Source organism: Vespa mandarinia, chromosome 23 (genome assembly GCF_050613455.1).
Source record: "Vespa mandarinia isolate Hongniang chromosome 23, ASM5061345v1, whole genome shotgun sequence".
Classification (NCBI taxonomy): domain Eukaryota; kingdom Metazoa; phylum Arthropoda; class Insecta; order Hymenoptera; family Vespidae; genus Vespa; species Vespa mandarinia.
Window position 1 is genome coordinate 3,663,689 of NC_140832.1, and position 22,518 is coordinate 3,686,206.

The window sequence follows — 22,518 nt, forward strand, 5'->3', positions numbered from 1 at the left end:
AATACGTATGTATATTTACATACGTTCTATTTTTGTCATTATAGAAAAAATAATTTTTATACAATTCAAAAGCAAATTTGCAAATATTTCAAAGGGAAAAATATATGACTTGGACCACTTGGATCAATGATTCATTTGAATAAACTATGATCTTTTAATAGAATACTTTCAGGACCGGATATATGAATTTGTGTCTTCTTACAACTAATTTCCGTTCTTCCAAGAAAACTACAGGAAATCGTATAACAGGAAGTATACATTCAACTTTACATGAATAATAAATTATACAAATATGAATTATATATGCATTTGGAAATACATATTTGTAAAGGCGCAGAGATTTATTGTAAAAAGTGTAAATTACTAATCATTTCAGGATTTTTCTTTATTGCAGGAACCATAAATAAACAAATGAATTTGTAAAACGTAAATATTATTCAAATTAAAAATATATATTATATGTATATTTTGTTTAATTCGTTCAGAACATTTGACTTTAACCTACTCGATATAATCGTTAACTTTAATCGACAGCTACCAAATACATAAAGTACTTAAGTACTTAAAGTACGATCGGTATCACGAACAATATATATATATATATATATATATATATATATATATATATATATAGAGAGAGAGAGAGAGAGAGAGAGAGAGAGAAATCAGGTTATAACAGATGGGACAAATTTCTTTCAACCGTGTTATATGGACCTGCGTTACAATGGGACGTATTATATTTCTAAATATTTTCTTTTTTACAGGATACTATAGTATAAAGCTACAGTCTACTAGCATTTTTTACTTTTTGTCACAAATATTAATCTTCTAATATGAACTAACTAAATAATTGTATTATGGGTGAAAACGTGAAAATAAGACTTTAAAATTACAAATATATGAGTGTATAAAATCAAATTGATCTAAACGTTGTTACAAAGAGTTAACGATTCTATTCAACTATTCCGATTTATTCTAATATCCACCGTATCGATTGAATTAATGAAGAAAAGAGATTCAATTCGAACAATCACTTCCAGAATGTTCGAACGGTTCTAACAAGACGCTCTTACTACCGAGAAAAGTTCTTTCGAAGTGGATTCCTCGCACGCTGGAAAATCGGTAAAGCGAATATCGAGGTGTGGTGTGTACGTGTAGTGTACGTGGTTGGCGTGGCCAAAAGGATGTCGACCGTGGCGGCCTGGCGCCGGTGAAACTGCACTGATTAGGAAATATTCCCGCGTAATTAGAGGCGAGGAACTTTAAATCGCACCGCACGGTCTTTGCGTTCGTCCGTTGATGCGCGCACTGGATGTCAATAGACTCGACTATTGCCAAGGTGAAAATCAAAGTGATTATATTTTTGCGAACGATCATTGAATGACCTTCGAAAGGCCTTATATTAGCACATTGGCTAACAAATTAATTTTGTACGAATCAAGAAATTCATTGATTAATAATTTTTTTTTAAAGAGATCAAAAACAATTGTATTATCGTAATGTTCACGATTTTCAATAGATAATTAACTCTCACCGTTACGATACAATTTACTTTTAATACATTAAATGTAATACCAAAAGAACGTTTTAACTAATAATAAAATAATAAAATTGTAAAATTGTAGGCTGATCATCGAGATTCTATAGTATGCATTCAATATATTAAACGATATGTTAAACATGACGATGCTAATGAAATGAAAATCTGAATGTCTATCTATCTATCTCTATCTGTCGGCAATCCTTTGTAGATTCAATCGCGTAATCATCGGTGTCTTTGAACTATTACGAGGTTTGAAAGGGAAGGAATGAAAAATTTCAATCCAAACACGTACGCTTCCGAAACTCCACCATTAAATGTGTCATTAAAGCGATTTCGCTATCGTTCGGGAAGACGAGAAAAGTATACGTCGGAGTATAAGTATAGTTATTTTTAAGCTCAACGAGAGACCTTCCAGGCTAACGCGCGCGCTCTTCACAGAGAAACTTACGGGAATTTCCATGAGAACAGATCGGGAATCCAACCACGTGCTCGTGCTTGTGTTCGAAGCACGGAATCGATGTAGCGTTGACATACATATGCACGGGCACACGCACGCACATACATCTCCATGGAGTCAGACATACTTGCGGGGAGAACAAATTTTTCGGAGAGCGCGCGAGAGCCACGTGCTCAGCGAGAAATGAGTTTTGAGGTCTGCGATTACTGACAAGAAAGAGAAAGAGAAAAGAGAAGATCCTCTCGGGTGCATCATTTTTGCCAATTTTAGTTTTCTCTAAAAAAGAATACACGTATATATATATATATATATATATATATATATATATATATATATTATCGTTAACAATATGTGCAAAATTAATATAATAGAAATATTGATTATAATTTTAGGAAAAATATTGACTTTGTTGTTGCAATGAAAAAGGTTCACAAATGATTAGATTAGATTTAAAGATTATTTTTAAATTAGATTAAATTAGATTAGATTTTCGTTCGTATATATGCGTGCCTGCGTCCGTGTGTATGTTTTTGGGAGGAGGGGGAAGGTAATATGAAAGGATTAATTTATTTTTAACAAGATGATTCTTCTCCCTTTCTAATGCCTATAACAAATTACAAAGCGAAAGCGAAAATCTTCGGACAAACAGGCCGAAACGATGGATCGATTACCTCGGAACAATATTTGAATATTTCTTCGGCGCGCATTTCGCCGAGCGCTTCGATGCGTTCACATTCTGTAAGCTAATCGATGCTATCGTGACCGTTTCGCATTCGTAATCGTTCTGGCAAATTTCGAGCTGGCACGCACGGCCTCTGCCGAACGAAATCGCGAACAAAGATCGGCAGTAGGTTTTGCGCAACGTCATCCTGTGAAAATTGGACAACTAACATTGATACGTTCAAAATTGAAAAACAAGAAAGAAAAAGAAAAGAAAAGAAAAGAAAAGAAATGAAAAGAAACGAAAAGAAAAAAGAAAATAATAAACGATTACTCCAGGTTTTGTAAATACCTTTTTATCACGTAATTTGCCATTAAATGTTAATGGACATTTCTTTAAAGATCCCAGAGCTATTAAAGATAATTAACCATGAATATATCGCAATCCTACGAGATGATAGCTATTTTTAACCACGATCTTAGATAGTTTCTTACATTGTCGATATATCAAAAGGTGAAACAAACGATTATCATCGAAACTGTTAGCAATATTAAAGAAATCTTTTGAATCTTTACATTCAATATCAAAATCTGATATCGTTCTATCGTCGAAATGAGTGAAATTAAGTATAAAAAAAAGTAAAGTTACTTATGGTAAGGAAGATTCACAAGTAATCTCGATTCAATTTGATTTATGATTTCAAAATAAATCAAACTTAACCAAAATTTAAAAACATCATAAAAGATTCCATCCTCAAAAGAAATGATCAAAACTTGTCTAGGAATATTAACGATAGCGTTAGCCATTAATGTAAAATACATATTATATGTGTAGAAATATAGATTGCGGTATTCCCTGACCACATAGAATGTTGATTTCTATAATACATCGAGAAATCGAGCCTGTCACAATGAGAAAGTGCGCGTTTTTCGAGAAGAACTCTCTCGTCTCCTCTCGTTTACCTTATTTAGGCGAGCGCGGTCAAGGTCCGACCTTCCTCAAGGCCGATCCACATCGAACGGTAGTACGAGGCAAAGACCAAGAAGACGAATTCTTCGGTCTTTTTGAGAGAGAGAGAGAGAGAGAGAGAGAGAGAGAAGAGGGATCGCGCCAAGGCGAGATACTCGAGAACGGAAAAGCACTTCCGTGAGATCCAATTTCCAAGATCGATCATACGGAATGTATTTCCGTAGATAAGAAAAACGGTTTGTTCTCTAGTAGAAAGGTATAACGGAATGCCTCGGAAGCATAAGACTCGGATTAAACCGAGCGTGTCTAGAAGGAGCGTGTTCGGTTAGGTCGATTTCCTTTAGGATCGATCTTCTTGATCGCTCGTTACGCATAATCACGGAGAAACTTTCCTCGGAACAATAATTTGATCTAAATATAGATGAACGCATGCGTTCTCGTCTATATTACGCTTAAGATGGAGCCGTACGGAAAAGAAAAGAAAAGAAAAGAAAAGAAAACAAAAAGAAAGAAAAATAAAAAATATATTCGAGTTTCTTGCTCTGCTCTCGTCTACGTGCTTGGTGAGGACGCGAACGATAATGATGATGACGAGATCTTGACGATAATGATGATGATCCTGATGGTGGTCGGTTGGCACGATTCCCGAAGCCTTCGTTCGAGTTCGTTCGAGAAGAAGAAGAGGAATCAAAGACGCGTTTCACGGGAGACGCATAACAGCCTGTCGTTGGCCGTGATAGCCAAGAATCTAGCCAATTACCACCTATTGCCAGAGATAGATTATGGTTCTCATTACACCGGCTATATTTAAAACATAGATTCTTCTTATGGATTCTTTGCTGGATACGATTGCGGGTTAACAGACAAATCTCCTGTATCCTTTTAAATGTTTCATGTTCGACCCAATAGAGAAATAGTCAAATGAAAACAATTTATTTGCAGCATAGTTGGTCGCACAGTTACACCACAGTGTTACACCTCGAATTATATCGATTCGGTCGTAAGTAGAGATATGTTTTATATAAAGACCAAAAAAAGAAAAGAAAAGGAAATAATGGATCTATCCAGAATCATAATATTGAACATACGATCGATCGAAAAAGATTATAGTTTATATGTATATTGAAGAAGTGAAGAGAAGAAAAAATTCTTTTTCAATAAAAACATTCAAATTTCCTTAATCAATTTTGGTGATGGCATATAATAAGGCATGCTTCTTTCATTTCTTTACATACGAAAAGAGAATAAAAGAGATGAAAATGATATTACCGTTGGTACAGACGAGATCGACTTGCGAAGAAGAAGACGAAGAAGAGGAAGAAAAAGAAGAAGAAGAAACGAGTAGAAGAAGCCCGTTGTAAACGTCTACACGGCTGTTGGCTCCGGTAATAGAAGGCAGGTTGCATGCCGTGGCTCTGGTACACGCGGTTATCGAGTCGAGCCATTGCAAAAGGAGGATCGTGCCAAGAAGGAAAAGGAAAACGAAAATGAAGAAGACGAGCGAAGAATTGGCGCCGGCGCTCCGCGTTTCTAAGCGTTCTTGACGCGGTTCGCTCCGTTGAAAATTACCCGGACGCACGTGAAAATTGCCTCTTACCGTGGCATGTCGACACCACTCGTTCTTTTTCTTTCCTTATCGCAAAGATCCTAACCCCCCAACCTCCACTCAAACATACCACACCCCATTCTTCTTACCATCTTCTCCTTTTCTTTTCTTTTCACGAGTTTTATCTCATCGATACTTTCCACGAACTGACTGATCCAAGTAGTTGTTTTTCTTTTTTTCTCGTCGATTAAAATTTCTTCCATTTCCTTTCTCTTTATGAACCTAATCGATCTGTTTATCTCAACAATATCTTTTTTCTCAAGAGTTATATATGAATGAATCGTATTAAGAGAAAAGAAACGACGGGCAGTAAGAGAAATCGTGGCGCATAATTTTCCCTTAACGGTGAATCTCAATGATTGCGTTATTACGGAACCATCGGTCCGTGAACTTTTGTAACAGCCTCTAACTCAACGGAAACTCGATGAAACTTTATTCAAAAGGCAACGCGCACGATATACCGTTCGAAATGGTTCTTCTAGAATCCCCATCGTTTCCGTACATTTCGCAATATACATATGTATCTCTCGTTGAGAGCGATGATTACCCACTAAAAATAGAAGAGAAAAGAAAAGAAAAGGAAAGAAAAAAAAATGAACAAGAAAGGATTACAAGAGTAAATTTTCGAAATCGTTCGTTAACCATCATAAAAGTTATTATTAGAGAGGTTAGATTTCTCTATCGGTTTATCTTTATTCGTTCGTAATATTTTATATTATGCGGGTTGCGCATTAAAACCGAAAAACAATCTGCAATTCGGTGTAACGATAAATCTTTCCGCATAAAGATCGACAGAAAATAGTTCCAAAAACATGTTGTTTCTCACTTTATACCGCATTATTTATTAGAAAACTATACGAATGGTCTCTTACGTCAAAGACTTCTTGCATCAATGATGAATAATAAATTTAACGAAAGGCAAAACGTTGCTCCTTTACTCAATTCTTATTCGACGATAACTTATTAAATAAACTACGTAGTATTCCATCCTTCTTATTTCGTTCATAGGAACTACTCGAGAAGTCATTTCGAGTAAGCCAAGATACCCAAGAGATGGGATTGCAAAGAAAGAAAGGATTAGTTGCGTCGATGCAGGAGCACCAGTGGAGGGAGAAAAGGTGCACGTGCTCAGAATATTACGATAGGATTCTCTTCCTGATTTCTCAAGAACCGACGGCGATGATTATGTTTTATGTATAAAACATTCAAACGGAAAGTTTAATTGTCCAACAAGCACCCGATAACCGGCTTGATCGACATAAGACTCGAATCTTTGGCGACGATCCTCCAAGAAGAGTTTCATTCTAGGTATGATTCTCTCTCTCTCTCTCTCTCTCTCTCTCTCTTTCCCGTCGTCGTCGTTGTTGTTGGCGTTGTTGTTATTGCCTCAGAGAAGAGAATGAGAGATGACGTAGAAAAAAGCACCATGTCTTTTTTACACGGAAGAATGCGCCGCATTTTCTCCGCGTTGCATTGCATTATTGATGGACGGACGCGCATCACGAGGCTTGGTACAATTTTATTCTCGTTTCTCTCTCGTCCTACGAGAGTTACGAAGCCGATTTGGCTCGTAGTCTTTCTGCTACTTCTCTCTCCCTTTCATCCTCAACGTGAATCACGCATGTTTCTTTCGCATTTATTGTGCGTGACGCGTTCACGTGCACGTCAAGGGTGGAACGGAAAAGTGGTATCGTACTGACGGAGAAGGGAGGATGGCCGGTTCTCTACCACCAAAGAAATATCGTTTTTCTTCTATCGACTTGCTTACGCTTATTTCCCGATCGAGAGATCGCGATCGCGACGGCTCATGTTTCATGGAAGATTCTTAGAATCGAACGGCGAAAAACACATGCTATTTCCAGTCTACGTGAGCCTTTCGCTATCTCATCCGTCGCTCTCGATTATTTCCTTCCTAATAAATAGACAAAAAGGAAATGTGTCATTGAACGAAGTTATCCTTCTCGCAAATTTTTATTTATCCGAAAGGCTACCGTTGAGACGCGTCAAACAAATAACAACGTAACACTTGGATAAATTAAACTACAGTATATAGCGAGCTTGTATTTTCAAGATAATGAAAACAGAGCTAATCTCGACATTAACCTTCCTCAATGTACCTCACAAAGTTCATTTGACGTTCTATTTATCGATTATCTTATAGAATATATCATAATATATATATATATATATATATATATATCTAATGTTTTCGTTAAAAAATCATTTGTATATTCTTAAAAATCAAACATGTAAACAATTTGTAAAGTGAAATATGGGAAAGCTTCGTATTTTGTATTACAAATTTCTCCTGGTAAAAATAAATACGGGTTCGTTTTAAAACGCGGAATTAAATAGATTAATGCGAAAGAAAGATAGCCAATGCACCGTAAGGAGTCAGCACGGTTTCTTCTTTCACGTCGCTTACAAGAAAATCTTGTTTACGATGACCTACGGGATTCTATTTTGATCGCGGAAACGTTTCTCTTGTGAAATAGAAGCGTGTTCGCGACCATTGACGCGAAACGATAGGAAAACATCGGATCGCACGTCGATCGCTCTCGCGGTGTCCAGTGCCAAGGCCTACTTTACAATCTTTTTTCGCTCGTCGAGTTCTAATTCATCGTCGTCGTCGTCGTCGTCAAGTGAAATCCCTGATACCTCGAAAACTCGAGAATAAATGGAAATAAATTTTCGATAAGTCTCCCTTATTTTTCAATTTTCATCCTTTTACAAATGTACGTATTCCACAACAATCTATGTAACTGTAATACATACAAATAAGTTCACACGGTAAACTCTCATATAATACAAGAAAAATATTCTGACAATATTCATATATCATGGTAAAAAGTGTTCGTATAAAATTTCTTTATATCAAAATTCACATTTTGATATAAAGAAATTAGCACAATTAGAAAGAATATCCTAAACAGTAACGTGAATGTTTCTCAAATAATCATCGTAAAATAGCGTTCTATATTCAGTGTGCAAGTACGATGAAAGTTAATTGGGTTGAAATTGCGATAGTAATTAATCCGCGAGAAAAATATCCTTAATATAAGAATACGAGGTGAACGAGATAAAAGTAAATATATATATATAGGATAAAATATATAATACTGCAGGCGTATTTTAATGTTCACAAGTTTACCATGACAGTTAACATTTTACAACAATATAAACCTCCTTTTATACGATCTAAAATTCCTGATAATCATTTAAGCTTAATTTAATCATAATGAATCTTACGATGTTTAAAACATTCTCGAAGAAATTCTCAATAATTCACCTTACATATAAACAGTTATAGTAGCATCCGCTATATTTTTGAATTATTTATGTATCAATAAGACGGTTGATGGTTGTGCCTAAAAATAATTAGTATCGGAAGAGAGAGAGAGAGAGAGAAATACGTATGTTACGTTCAAATTGCAAAGTGCTTTGTTTCCAAGAAATTCGCGGCGAGTGGAAACAAAAGCAATGAAGAAAATGCTCCTCTTGTTGACCTTGAGGAATATCGCTTTCTACAAGAGAATCCGTTTCGCATGTATGTGTGTACTATTCTCGTTTTCGGATGACACGTTGGATATGTGCTTTCCGGAGGGCACGACGAGCGGATACTTTGTTTGGGTCCGCAATTGGCTGCACGACGAAAGAACGGAAGACTCATAAAATAAAGAAAAGAAATAAGCAAGCAAACAAGCGAGCGACCTGACTAAACCTGAAAACGACGAATACTTGAAGGCCTCTTCAAGAACCACATATATTATATGTATATATACATATATATATACGTATGTCCGTATAAATATTTATTTGCTTAATCATTTTTTTTGTATTATTATCGTTAATATACGAGACAATTCATTCGTAAGAGAATTTTTTAATCAATTTCGAAAAAATATTCCTTGAAGAACGATTCGTACAATCATTAATAATATGATCGTGCTAATGAAGATGTTTCAAAGGCCGATTATTGTTAGCAAGATAGAAGAATCCGTCAGGACTTACATATGTAAGAAGAAATGAAAGTATGACGCGAACGCGGACAATGCCATAACGGATTTACGTAATAGCCCATCACAAACATGTGCGAACGATGTCGAGGCCATGGATATAACGTGCGAGTTCCTCATTTAATTAATCGTCGAATAGGCTAAATAATGATCGAAAAGGTTCGTTAAATTTTCGATACGATAAGATTCCTTGTGTGATCCGACGTCGATGTATATATATATATATATATATATATATATATATGTGTGTGTGTATTATAATCCACAAAAAGAAAAAGGAAAAATGATCATTCGTATTTGAAATTTCAACTTATCGTTTCGGAAGCAGCGCAACATGTCCATCGTTGCGATGTCCTTGATATCACAAAAGGATGCTAAATTACGTAGGAAATACCAAGGCTATTAATTGCATCTTGGACCTTGAAATGATAATAATTATAGTGGAAGTGAAATTTAGCGATACGTGCTGTTATTTCTCTTTGAAAAAGTCCTCGTAGCTGGTATTGTGATAGCAATTATTCTATACTATTCGTATCTGTTGAAATATAGAACGGTGAAAGCGATCATACAAAAATATCCTATCGATACGTCGCTTTGAAGATAATAAAGAAAAAAAAGAATTAATTAGTAGCTTCTATTTGCGAATTTTTTGTACAATTTTTTCTATTTATATAAGTATTGTACATTGAAACTTAATTATCATCAATAATTAATATTAAAAAGTCATGACAATTATACATCCCTTTTCTTTTTCGCTAATGAATATTCCTTAATGATAATGTTCATTGAAGGTATGAATACTGAATTCGCGCGTTATATTACAATTTCTAAATAATTCAATTTTAAGATGAAATGAAACAGATTTTGACAGACATAGAATATCTCGAAAAGTTAAATCTATTCAAATATTTTTCGCTATATATAGTTACATTATAATGGGGGAATAATTTAATAAAACTTCTTCTCAATATGTGTAATCGATTGCAACGATTGTTATTAAACAAAACGGATAAGCTAGCAAATATTATGAAAATATTTTTATTGTTAATAAATAATGAATGTATTTTTATTATATTTTTGTAGCATACGAATTCTATATTGATACCATCTATAAATATTATCAAAGATAGTATATAACTTTATTAAATAAAGAAATATTATGATTTTCTTATCTACACATAATAAATTATCATAATAAAAAAATATGTCAGAATTTTTGACATTTCCTTTAGAATTGGTTAGAATATAAGATAGTACTACTGCGTGCGGACCGAATATTAAAGATTTACTCACCATATATTCTATCACATGTTTCGCGTCCGAAAGTTTGTTCTTGGGTAGAACAAAGTGCAGAGATGCGGTTGCTTTGACGTACACTAAAAAAGATCTGTCTCGAATTTTATCTTTATTGATAAATTTTGTTTTTATTTTTAGTGTGTCATACTAAAAATACTATTTCTTGAGTTATTCAATTCTTGTTTGTGTTTGTTTATAACCGTGCTTTAGAATAATCAAGAATAACTGACGAATAATTCAGAATAATTTAAGAGTAACTGAAAATAACTGAGAATAACTGAGTGAAACTGACGAGTGCGTTCTCAGCCGTGCAGTAAGAACTTGTCCTTAATTCTCTTAGAGATGCGAGGACGAAATTAAATAAAACGGTGCAATCTAATTAGTTGCTGATTTCGAAAAAAAAAAACTCCGCCCTTATGATTATACAACAAAGACATGGGTAAAGATGCAAGATACAGATAACGTCATGAAATATGAAAATATAATATATATGAGCACATGCAGAAATATAAGAGCATATGCAAAAATATGTGATATCTGTAATAAGTTTACTTTTTTAATATTGTCTCAGATATGATGCATTGCTTCGCAAAATATCGCTGTATTCAACGCGAAGAGGTCCTTTCACAAATATTATTTCTTTAACCGAAGATATCAAATTGTTTACTAACATAAAAAGGAGACTCAATGCTTTTGCTAAACTCTGTTTAATCCATCGGCTGCGCATTTTACATGAAACAGATTTAATTTATCAGTAATTTTTTTAATATAACTATTATCATGAAAGCATATCATATTGGTAGTAATATGGCTCATAACCAATCGAGTTTAGGACGAAAGTATTTTGTCCTGTCCTTGTCTGCGGTTCGAATTTTTCATGATGAAAATCTTTCATTTGTAAGAATATTCAAGAAATCTAAAAGAAGAACTAGATAACTCCTTTACAATTGATATCATTTAGATATTTTACGAATTTGTATTATTTTATTTCGAAACTACTTCTAGACATATGATCAACAGATACACTGTCGTCCTAATCACTCTTATGGCTAATATATCCAGCTTTAACGCTCGGTATTATCTTTAATAAGAATTACACAATAAGTATAATTTTAACTCACTAACCGACATCGACGATATGCTGAAGAGTCGGGAAACGTCTCTTAACCCTCAGGGAGATCCTCTGAAGGGTGATAACATAGGCCAAAACGGCGTACCTCACGATATTCCGCCTCATCAGTCGTCCTCTCTCGTCCTGAAACATATAAATCGTTGACCTCGATCAGAATGATGATTCATATCTATATGTGCAATCGTTGTTTCGTACGAGCGACCCTCACACACTTATTTATCGGTATATGTTTACGTATATACCTTGTCCGAAAATTGCACGTTGTTCTCAACTGTATAGATAGGTTGATTGAACTATCACGATTCGCAGGAAAATTAATTGTTGTGGGATATTGTATAGTAATTACAAGTAAAACAACTGAAAAGATGTAATACTTGATTTCGAGGGTTTTGATGTTGGGTTGAATGTATCAGATAATTTGATTTCACAAGATTCTGTTGTAACGAGTATTCAAGATTGAGTGAACTACTCACAGTTCCTAAGTCAGAGGGAAAGCTTGTTTTATCATTGAGAAAAATGAATTCTTTCTGATTGGTCTCTCTAAGAATTCATGTCTTTTCTAAGGAGATATACTTTTACGTCAATAACGTGATACTGGTAGACGCTGTAACGGATCTGGATAACATTCGAAATAGATTATTTTATTGTATTTAGAGTTATATCTAGATATTTATTTAGATATTTTATATATTTAAATATTTTAGAGTTATATGTATAAAGAGGCCGAAGTTGATATCTTGAAACATATGTTTTCTCTTTTCTTTTTATTGATTTAATATATATTTACCACATAAATAATCTTGAAATCTCGACAAAATCAAGAAAAAAGTTGTACCTTATAAGAATGTTAATACAAGTTTTGTCAAATGATCGTTTCCCGTCGTCCGAAAACAACGGAGACATTTCAAATGGCCGAACAATACCTGTACGAACGCTATGCGAGTTTTTGAAAATTTTCAATGACATCGATGTAAATTGTTTACGCGTTAAGCGTTAGAAGGAGTAAGGGGAGAGGAAAAAAAAGTTAAGAAAAAGTACCTTCCTTCGGGGCGCAGAAGGCACGGATCTCGTTCGACAAAAAAAAAAAAAAAAAAAAAAAAGAAAAAAAGAAAAAAAAACTCCGCTTCCTCGGTTGAACAAATGCAAGACACGTTTTCAGGACTCTCACGGCACTTTCCCCTCGTTCTCTCGTCAGGAACGACGCCCACGAATCTTCATCGTCGACGACGTACGCGGCGATTTTCGATCGCAATTTCGATCGATCGAAGAAAAATGTCCGATAAAACCGATCCAATTTTTCCTTTCATTTTTCAAATAAATATCTTTTCTAACGTCGTTTAGTACTCCTATCTCACTCTCTTTGTAATCGGTCGATGGCACCGGCACGATGTGGAAGACTCGATCACCCAACGGAATAACAATCCAATCGGAAATCTCGAGGATTCGAGTCTTGAAACTGTTCTTCGTATGTATGAAGGCTCTTCTCGGCGAGTCACGCGCGCGATAGTTCGAATCGATTTCCGTGGAATGTATTGGCTCGATAGATCGCCGATCGATTTATCATCATCGATGAGAAACTTCTTATACGTCGTCTCTTATTTCCTTCTAACCTTCTTCTTTGTTACCACTCTTTACGATCGTATTCAACGTCGCATAGCTACGAGATAAAGCATTTTGTACCTTCGACCACGTATTTTCGGTATAATGTATGTGCTAGACGCTGGAAGAAAGTTGTCGGAAGTCAAATTTTTGAGAGGCTCTCATAACACGTGCACGGTAAGCGTTACGCGAGCCACGTGCTGATCTAGAACGATCTGCTCATACAAGGAACGAGGAAGAAAGTTGCTCACTTTCGTGCGACGATATCATCGAAAGTTAATACAGTCTTGGAAATAAAGATGATCGATAGATCCTTCGTTCGATTCGATCTTTTCCTTCTAATTATTATTATCGAACAGAAAAAAAAAAAAAAAAGGAAAAGAAAAACATTGCTGATAGAAATAAATCTAATTTTTTATAATTACTATTACGTATTATTCGTCTGTCATGATCTGGACACCTGTGAGATCATTATATATATATATAATTCCTTTGTTTTTGGGAATCTTTTCTTTCTTTATATACATAGTACATCAAAACGCTACTCTTAATAATTTATTCTTATTATTGAAAAAAAGGGGATTATTCTGAAAAAATATATTATATGTATATATATATATATATATATATATATATATATATACATATAAATAATCGATAGCGTTTGTAAGGAAAAAAAAAGATTGAAAAATATAGTCACGCGGTCGATAAGAGAAATTGATTCACACATCGTCGCGCGTCGTCCTACTTTCATTAATTTCACTGCACTTATGTCTCCTCTTTTCCAAGCATCCTTCAGTTCAATCCTTATATACTCCTCTTTTTATCGTTCTCTTTCTTTTTTTTTTGGTTATTCTTGATCTATAAAGAAGTATGTTTGCGGTGCGACATATGCCTCCTTATCCTCGGAATTCTGCGACTTATCGTCGTGCGTGTAAAAATGCCCGGCTTGGCAGCTTGGAAACGATCCTCCGACTATGTAAAGGTGGGAGTCGTACCATCCTCCTGGCCTCGGGTCTTGCATTCCAATTAGATTTCAATGAAAGGAACGTTCTAAGCTATGCTCGACTGCTGCTACCCACGAGACGTGGCTCATTCACAAATCGAGTACTTTGTATTACGCGATTACTCGCGAGCGCGCGTTCGTAATCGTGTCGCTAAGTCCTCTTTCTTTAGACCAATTGGAAGGACCCACTGTCCTTTCTCTCAGAATTAACAATGAAATTATTTTACTTTTTATCAACCTTTATTATATACTCCATTTTTTTTCCTTTTCATTTATAAATAATATAAAGAAGTATTATCAGAATCAGATTTCATTTTTAAGATAGTTCCTATTATAATTTCCTATTCTTCTATCCATTTTTATACAAACTAATATCATCTTTATCTAATATTATTAATACAATAATTATATAATTTCCTATCAACCTATACCCCATTTCTTTTCTTTTCTATATAAATAATATAAAGTCTTGTCGAGTTATTAAGATCGTAACTTTTAAAATAGTTTCTATTATTTAATTTCTTATTTTCTTATCAATTTTTTTAGCGAACTAATATTCTATACTGCAACTAATGTTTCAGGTGTCTGTTATTTGTTCAATTAATTTGTCATTAATCGTTTTACAACATCGTATAAAAGATTAAAGAAAGGATTTATATACTCTACATTTTTTGTTAATAATAAAAAAATAAACTATTCAATTCAATTATCTAATGTATTTCTGCTAACAATAATATATATTTTATAAACAGCAAAAGGATACAAATATTCAATGTACATTAATTAATAAATTAATATGAAACGCACAAAGGTGTAATATCACACGTCCACGTATAATACATATATATACATATATATATATATATATATATATATATATATATATATATATATATATATATAGTTTTCCTTGTTTACTTTACATATTTACCATATCACTTGTACTAAGTAATTAAAAAGAAAAGAACTTGTGATGTGGCATAGAATAGAAGCGACACTGTATGTATTTGACAACCCTCATCTATTCATCAATATTTATTACTCTACCTATTATAGATGTCAGGATCAATCTAAGAAGCGGAGTCTTTTGTAATTTTAATAATTATAAAATTCATCATCAATGAAGAAAAATCATCGTACACATCTAGGATAGTCGAGTTAAGTGTTTTATTAAATTCCACGGTAATTAACTTCTTCATAACGATAATAAATTACATTTTCTACATTCTCAGTTGGCAAAATACGGTATCGTCGTGGTACGATCGCGAGCAGACGGCGCGGGCTGTTTTCACCGGTGGCGTTCCGCTTGGAAATCGTAGCATTCCAACGTTTTGCGGCAACGAAACGAAAGTAACGTGGCCGAAAGTGGAGAAGCGAAGGCAAGGAAAGAAGAGGAATGAAGAGAGAGAGAGAGAGAGAGAGAGAGTTAAGAGGGGTAGACAGAGGGGGGTGTTGCATAAGAAAACGTTTAAAAAGTTTAGAGGCGACCGGTCTGCTGTTCTTGCTCCGTTAACACAACATCCGTACTAGCGATGGGATCGAGCATATCGCGACCAATAGATATCATTTCTTGCCTGTTCAACTTCGATACTTCATAAATATTTACTGAGCGAAATGACTCTCGCTTTTTTTTACATACAAATAATAATTTAATCATGTAAAATTGCCCATGAATTTCTTCGAATTGCATATTATATTCACACCATAACGCAATTCGAAGAAAAAAAATCCTTCTTATCTCAACTGCACAAAGTTATTCAAATTCCTAATATGAATATATGTACAATCATGATTCCTCGTATGATAATTTGATACTCGTCCCAAATGTCACTCAAAAGTTGTATTCTCTTTTCTTTCTTTCCTTTATTCTAGACGCATATCTCTTTAGTCAAAAATGATTTACAATTCTAATAGAGAATGTAGAATACACATATACATAATCTTCTTTTTTATTTTATAATTCCAACCTCCTTAAAATTTCTAGATAACTAGAATTGGTGAAATTGTATGAAATGTGAAAGTTAATGGTTTCATAGAAGTAACTGATTAAAGCCGATTAAATGAAGATATTCAAGAATAATCAAGCATTTCTTTATCATAAATATATCTAAGGAGAGATGATCGTGAAAATGAACGTAGATGAAATTTCGAATGCATTTCGGTCCCATCGCTGGATCCATTGTAAGGCGGCAGCACTCGGCGTGCGTTTACCAGACGTTAGATAGATTATACGCGGAGGTGGTAGCGTCGGTGGTGCAACGGAGACCCGGTTTGGTCTCCGAAGGTTCGAGGAAGAAAGATGTACATACCTAGTTCGCAGAGTTGGCGGTTCTCGAACGACGCGTAGGTTCGTCCTTCTTCTTCGGTCACTATACATTGCACTTTCTCTCGGCCATTGTGTCATTGACCAGAGCTGAAAGCTCGCTCTCGATCAAGAATAAAGTTCAAAGCGGCGTGCTTGCCCCGTTCATCCGATCAGCTGATAAACCAGATAGACTTCTATCCATCTTGTCTATATTTTCTCCTTCTTATTTATGTCATCTATTAAACTAGTTAACCATGGCAAAGGTTACGTATCATACGTAATAGTTTCGTTTCTTATTTTATATCGGATGGAATTCGTTCGAACGTACTCCTAATTATTAGGATTTTTAGTAGCTTATAGAGAACGTGGATTATTTTATGTATGCCAAGGTTCATTCGTGATACGGATGAATGGAATCCATCTGTTGACTGTTATAAAGAGTTAAACGATAGAAAAATTACGGAGGAAGACAAACTCTTCTGCCATTTCGTAGGATGCGTGTTAGTTCGGCGTAACCTTTTTTTTTCACTTCTGGGCGTGGCCTGGCACGGCTGTTACCTACTTAGGTTAACGACACCGAAACGTGTCACGGCAATTCATTAGCGTAATGAGACACAAGCGCAACATAGGCTCCCGACAGCTTGACTGCAAGGCTGCATCGATTATCGCTCGAACGACTTTACTCATGGAAAAGGATGCGTTTCTATTTTCAAAGTGTTTTTCATTTTACTTTTTCTTCTTCTTGTTTTTTCTTCTTTTTCTTTTTTTCCTTTACTCGAGCGTACCAACGTCGACTTCTGAGTTGCTCGAGGGCAACAATCCATTGGATTTAGACGATACGTCCAGCTTGGACTGCCACTCCGAATACGGTCGGATGGACGTTTCTATTCATCGATTCGATTTATGTCGAAAGAGAAAGAGCGAAGGAGGGAGAGAGAGAGAGAGAGAGAGAGAGAGAGAGAGAGAGAGAGAGAAGGGCGGAGTGGTACATCCTTCGGTCCTTCTGAGAATTTAACCTTAACTCTTTGAAAGACCTTTCTTTTTCGATTCGATTCCTACGAGAGTGAGAACGAAAGATCGAGATATACAATAGCTGGTGGTTTCTACTTACGTTTCCAGGAATGGCGGCGCTGATGAAGAGGGCCAGATTGTCCGGCCACGGTAAAAGCTTGTACTGCTCCCACCACCTCTTCACTACGAGACTCACGTAGAATCCCAGGACGAACGACATCGGAATCGATTCGCTCGAGTTCCCGAAATAATAACGTATCTTTTCGAAGATTCTGTAAAATAATGAATAAAATAATCGTATGCGTTGTTTAAAATGTTTCCAGGTTATTTAAATTTACATATTAAAATTATCTTCGTTTTTTTTTCTTTTATTTGCCACAATTATTATTATTTAACTAGATTACAGATAGGGAATAGAGATGGAGAGGAAGGTAATATTATAGCTTAACGAATTTGTACCACTTATCAAATTATATCAAGTTATAGAAGATCAATAAAGATAAAGATATTTATTTTTCTTCGTTCGAAGGCTATAAAGGAAGTTCATTAAAAACATACTTCTACGATTTTATCTTTTTCTTTCTTTTTTTTTTTTTTCTCTTTTCTTTTTATTATTATAATTAAACGAATAGTTATGAATCATCGTTGATAGTTATGATCAATTGACATTTCGTATTGAAGAAAATTCTCACGTTATCACTAAACGATTCTTACTCGATTCTTCAATATATTTCAACGAACGTAACCAGTTCTTGATGGAATTCCCGACGATAATGAAGTTCAATTCGCGCAGCTGAAGTATTATTGACATAACGCTACCCATATCTCATTAGTCACCGAAAAAACATACGTTGCTTCATGGTAGTTTAAAAATGACGAACGTCCAGAAAGTCATTATTCATCGATTATCATTCGAGGATATGCATTGAGGAGAAAGAAAAAGGAAGAAGAAGGAAGGGAGAAATGGAAAAAAAAGAAAAAGAAAGAGAGAAAGAAAAAGAAAGAGAAAAAGGAAAAAAGATGAAAAAGAGAGTGAACTCGACGTTCCGTGGATGCAACAATACGCGATCTTTTCGATGCATCACACCACGAGTAACCTGTCTTGCTCGTTTCGCTCCTTTTGTGCGCGTCCTTTATCGTTTCTTTTACCTTCTTTTAGAGAGGCCCTAAAAACCAGAACTTAAACCAGCCCTACGCTTTCTAAATTTAGAAGCGACGAATCGAAGCGATTTTAACCGGCCGATCTTTTTGCATCCTCCTCTCCTTCTTCTCTCCTTTCCTCTCATCTCCTCTCCTCACCACTTTTAGCCCGGCATAAATAACAGGTTACGTTTTATGCGTTTTTTAATGCCAAGCACGTTTAACTCCTCGGCACGTATGAAATATCATACGTTAAGCCTTTCGCGCGCGCGCGCGCGCGCGCCCACGGCTTATATAGGGCGTGCGTGAAGTAAATTGGATTTTTCTCTTTTAAGTAAATAACTTTCTTTCCTTACATTTAAATTCATTCGATTTGAATTATTATGAAACAATTTCAAATATGATTTACGAGCTTTTATGTTACCACGAAATCTTTTATTTTACCTATTTCCTACGTACGAGTACGATTTGTAAGGATTATAAGAAATTATTTTCCAATTTGCACGATAATGAAATGACGAGTTCTTTGATATTCAATCAAATAAAAGAAGCTAATTATTTTTATTACGATATAAGAAGAGAGAGAAAGATATATTCGATCGTCAACAATATTATAGGCAATCTTACGGCATAATTCCGCGAATTGGAAATCAAGTGAACCGTTAGGAAACAGTTTCCTATGTATCAGATTTGCGAGAGACTGCAGAAGAATATACGTAAGCACTTGTCCATGTCCGTAAAAGCGTGTCACGTTCATAACTACCGTTTAATGTACTTGTATTTGCATGAACTTCGCCCACGAAGGGTAAGTGATCCTAACTTTGATTATCTACGAGCTATCATCTTCCGATGGTAATGAACGTGCGTCTGGCTATCCGCGCGCGCGCGCGCGCTCGCGCTAAAAATAAAGAAACATTTTCAAAGAGTTTTCATTTATCTAATGCCCACTTTCGTAAAGTTCGTTCTAGGAAAAGTAACGAGTATTGAAACGACGAAATTGAAAAAAAAAGTGATGATGTCTGTAGAAATATGCGTAAAATCGTTTAGATAGAAAAGATATTGGTATTCGAAGATAAATGAAACGCTTGCACCTCTCGACGTGCGCGTTTATTCGATCTAAAGCGTGTCTAACGTGCTTGCAAGACTACGCTTTCAAACTACGCCGTTGATTTTTATTCGTCGTCTCTCGTAAAGAGAGAAATATCTACCTAAGACTTCTTCTTCGGTCGTTGAAAGTTTTATTTGTTTTTTCACTTCATCCTCTTCTTGGCAGACGCATAACGCGATACTGCGAAATTCTTAGTGAAATTTACTCGCGCATGTAATTTGTTAGGACTCACGCCAAAGAGAAGCGGAAGTTAAATAAAATAAAATTAAAAGAGTGAAAAGATAGAAAAAAAGGAAGCAACAGAAAAAAAGAAAAAAAAAAGGAGAACCGAAGAAAGAACGTGCCCGAGCTCGGTGAAATTGGAAGTTGAAGTGTTGTAAGAGAGAAAAAGAAAAGTAAGACAAAAAGAGAGGAAAAAAAAAAAAGAAAAAAAAAAAAAAGAAGAAGAGAAGAGAAAAAAGGGAAAAAGAAAGATTGGCTCGTAAATATCAAAACGAGAACCCTGCCGAGAATCAAGCGTGATCCAGGTGCTCGCACAGCCTTCGGATTTTGTTGCCAATACAAGGCTGATCGAGAGTCGCTTTATTTGCGCCCATAAAAAGTACGTTTATGGCGGACATACGTAAAGAAATGCGCACGCGCACGCTCACGAATCATTGCCGATCCTCGTCGAATCACTCCTTTTCCTTCGTAACGAGCGCCAAAATGATTAATGATACATTCATGCGTAATATTTAAATCGAATCTTTATGGAAAAATGTCACTGTGACGGTTACAAATAATCCAAACTTTTCTTTACCTTCTCTTCAGATATTCAAAATCTCAAAAAATATCTTTCTAAATTATTATATCTAATTGAGAGTGTGGCAGAAGTTCGCAAGTTTGAAGCATTAAACACTTGCGATGATATTTTTAATCTCACCCACATAAATCACAATGACTTTTTGTCCTTTTAAAATTTAAAATTTTCTTATTGAGATTGTAAAGATGTTTAAAACGCAAGATCATCTTCAATTTTATATTGAATATTATTGATTGGGGGTACTCATATACTCACGCACGTTGCTGCTCGTTGAGCGCATATCGATATGTAAAATTGATGAGGTAGTAAACGAAGAGGTAGGCCAGTAATTCCCGCCAGATTAGTTTGTAAACCGATCCCCGCCATCTGAAAACAAAGAAAACGAAATAAGATTAAGAATACGTTAAAAGAGATTACATATATATGAAATTATGTGAGCTAGATAGAATACGATGTGATAGAATAATAGAAACACGTTCGATAAACTCGTGTCGTAACTTCTTTTCGTCAAAACTTTCTGATTTCGTGTGAACGAACTTCACGGCTGCAACTACGAAATGTCCATAGTCATCATCTATCTTTTTTTTTTTATCATATATGAAAAAAATTCGCTCTTTTACTAGGTCCCTTTTCTATCGTCATCGTCACTTTTCTATATATGTAAACGTATACATAAAGAGACAGAAATTGTATGTATATAACAAACTTCCGTGACTCTCTACTCAGCGCAATTATTCTTTCTTCGCCATCTCGAATCTATGGTTGTAGTTTGTCTCGACTGTGCGAAACGTCCGTCCGGCTGTTCCGTTATTTCTGAGGTTTGCTTCGTGTCGACTCACGTATCTTTGCTCCGAAGTACGCTGAAACTTCGATTATCCGTTACATTTACCGAATTACACCATTTTCTGTGTCACCGAGACGCAGTTTAATCCACTTCGGCGAATATTTCTTGCTAAGCAACAAGATCGGTTCACGGTTAGTAAGGCTTTTTTAAAAAAGGAAAAAGAAAAGAGACGATATTCTCCTTTCTGCTTCGCAGAAGATATTCATCTTTTTTTCCTGTCCCCCCTCCTCCCCTAAGGAATTACACAATTGTGCAACATGTTTGTTTATATCAAAAGAGTATTACAAATTTACTTTTATTTAAATTTCAACGTTGGCCCTGGACTAATTCCAATTTTAAACGTATTCATATATAAATATTCACAGACGAAGAGTGAAGTAAATACGTCGCGAATCAAATGTGTGTCAGGGATGGTTAGTTCTCCCGAAAGAAGGAGAATAGATTTCAACGGTATTTTACGACATTCAAACGCAATTGTTTATTATGAATATTTCAAACGGTTGAATACTCAACTTCAGTGGTCAGAATAGAAATGCGAATGAAATTGACAACTTTGTGGTATTTCAGAAAGAGTCATGGTTCAATACCATTATATTATGCTATTTGATTTTCCAATATTTAAGACATTCGCCTTGAGTGATTTTTACTCAAAAAATACAAAAATGTTGTGATTTCTCTTTTTCGAAAACTCGTATAACATGACGAAGAATTATTAAAATTAATAGAAAATCTAAACTTGTAATTTGTATTTGATTTAAATTTCTTTCCACATGTATAATTTTACAATTCTTTGAATAATGGCAATCCGCTTTGAACGTGAAAATCAATCATTACTTTTATACAATCAATAGAAATATCATCTTGAGATAATATGATGATTCTTCATTTTACATTTTTCATTTTAAATAACATTAATAGATTTTATCTATTAATGTTATTTAAAAAGAAATAAAATCAATGTTATATGAAAATAAAATTATAACTTATGATTTTGACGTGCTATTAACCACAAAAAGACTGCTG

General features: G+C 34.9%; 1 protein-coding gene across 3 annotated transcripts in view; it reads right to left on the bottom strand.

The window, feature by feature from the left end:
- Positions 1-22,518, bottom strand: part of Best2 (bestrophin family protein) — a 66,450-nt gene that overhangs the window by 16,804 nt on the left and 27,128 nt on the right. The window contains exons 2-4 of one of the 3 annotated variants that reach the window (XM_035872852.2): positions 20,911-21,017; positions 17,702-17,873; positions 11,674-11,803 (exon numbers count right to left, since the gene is read on the bottom strand). In XM_035872852.2, coding sequence (XP_035728745.1) covers positions 11,674-11,803; positions 17,702-17,873; positions 20,911-21,017 — 409 coding nt within the window. Of the gene's footprint in view, positions 1-10,545; positions 10,674-11,673; positions 11,804-17,701; positions 17,874-20,906; positions 21,018-22,518 lie in introns of those variants that run through there. The other 2 variants (XM_035872851.2, XM_085663639.1) reach the window with 2 other exon arrangements.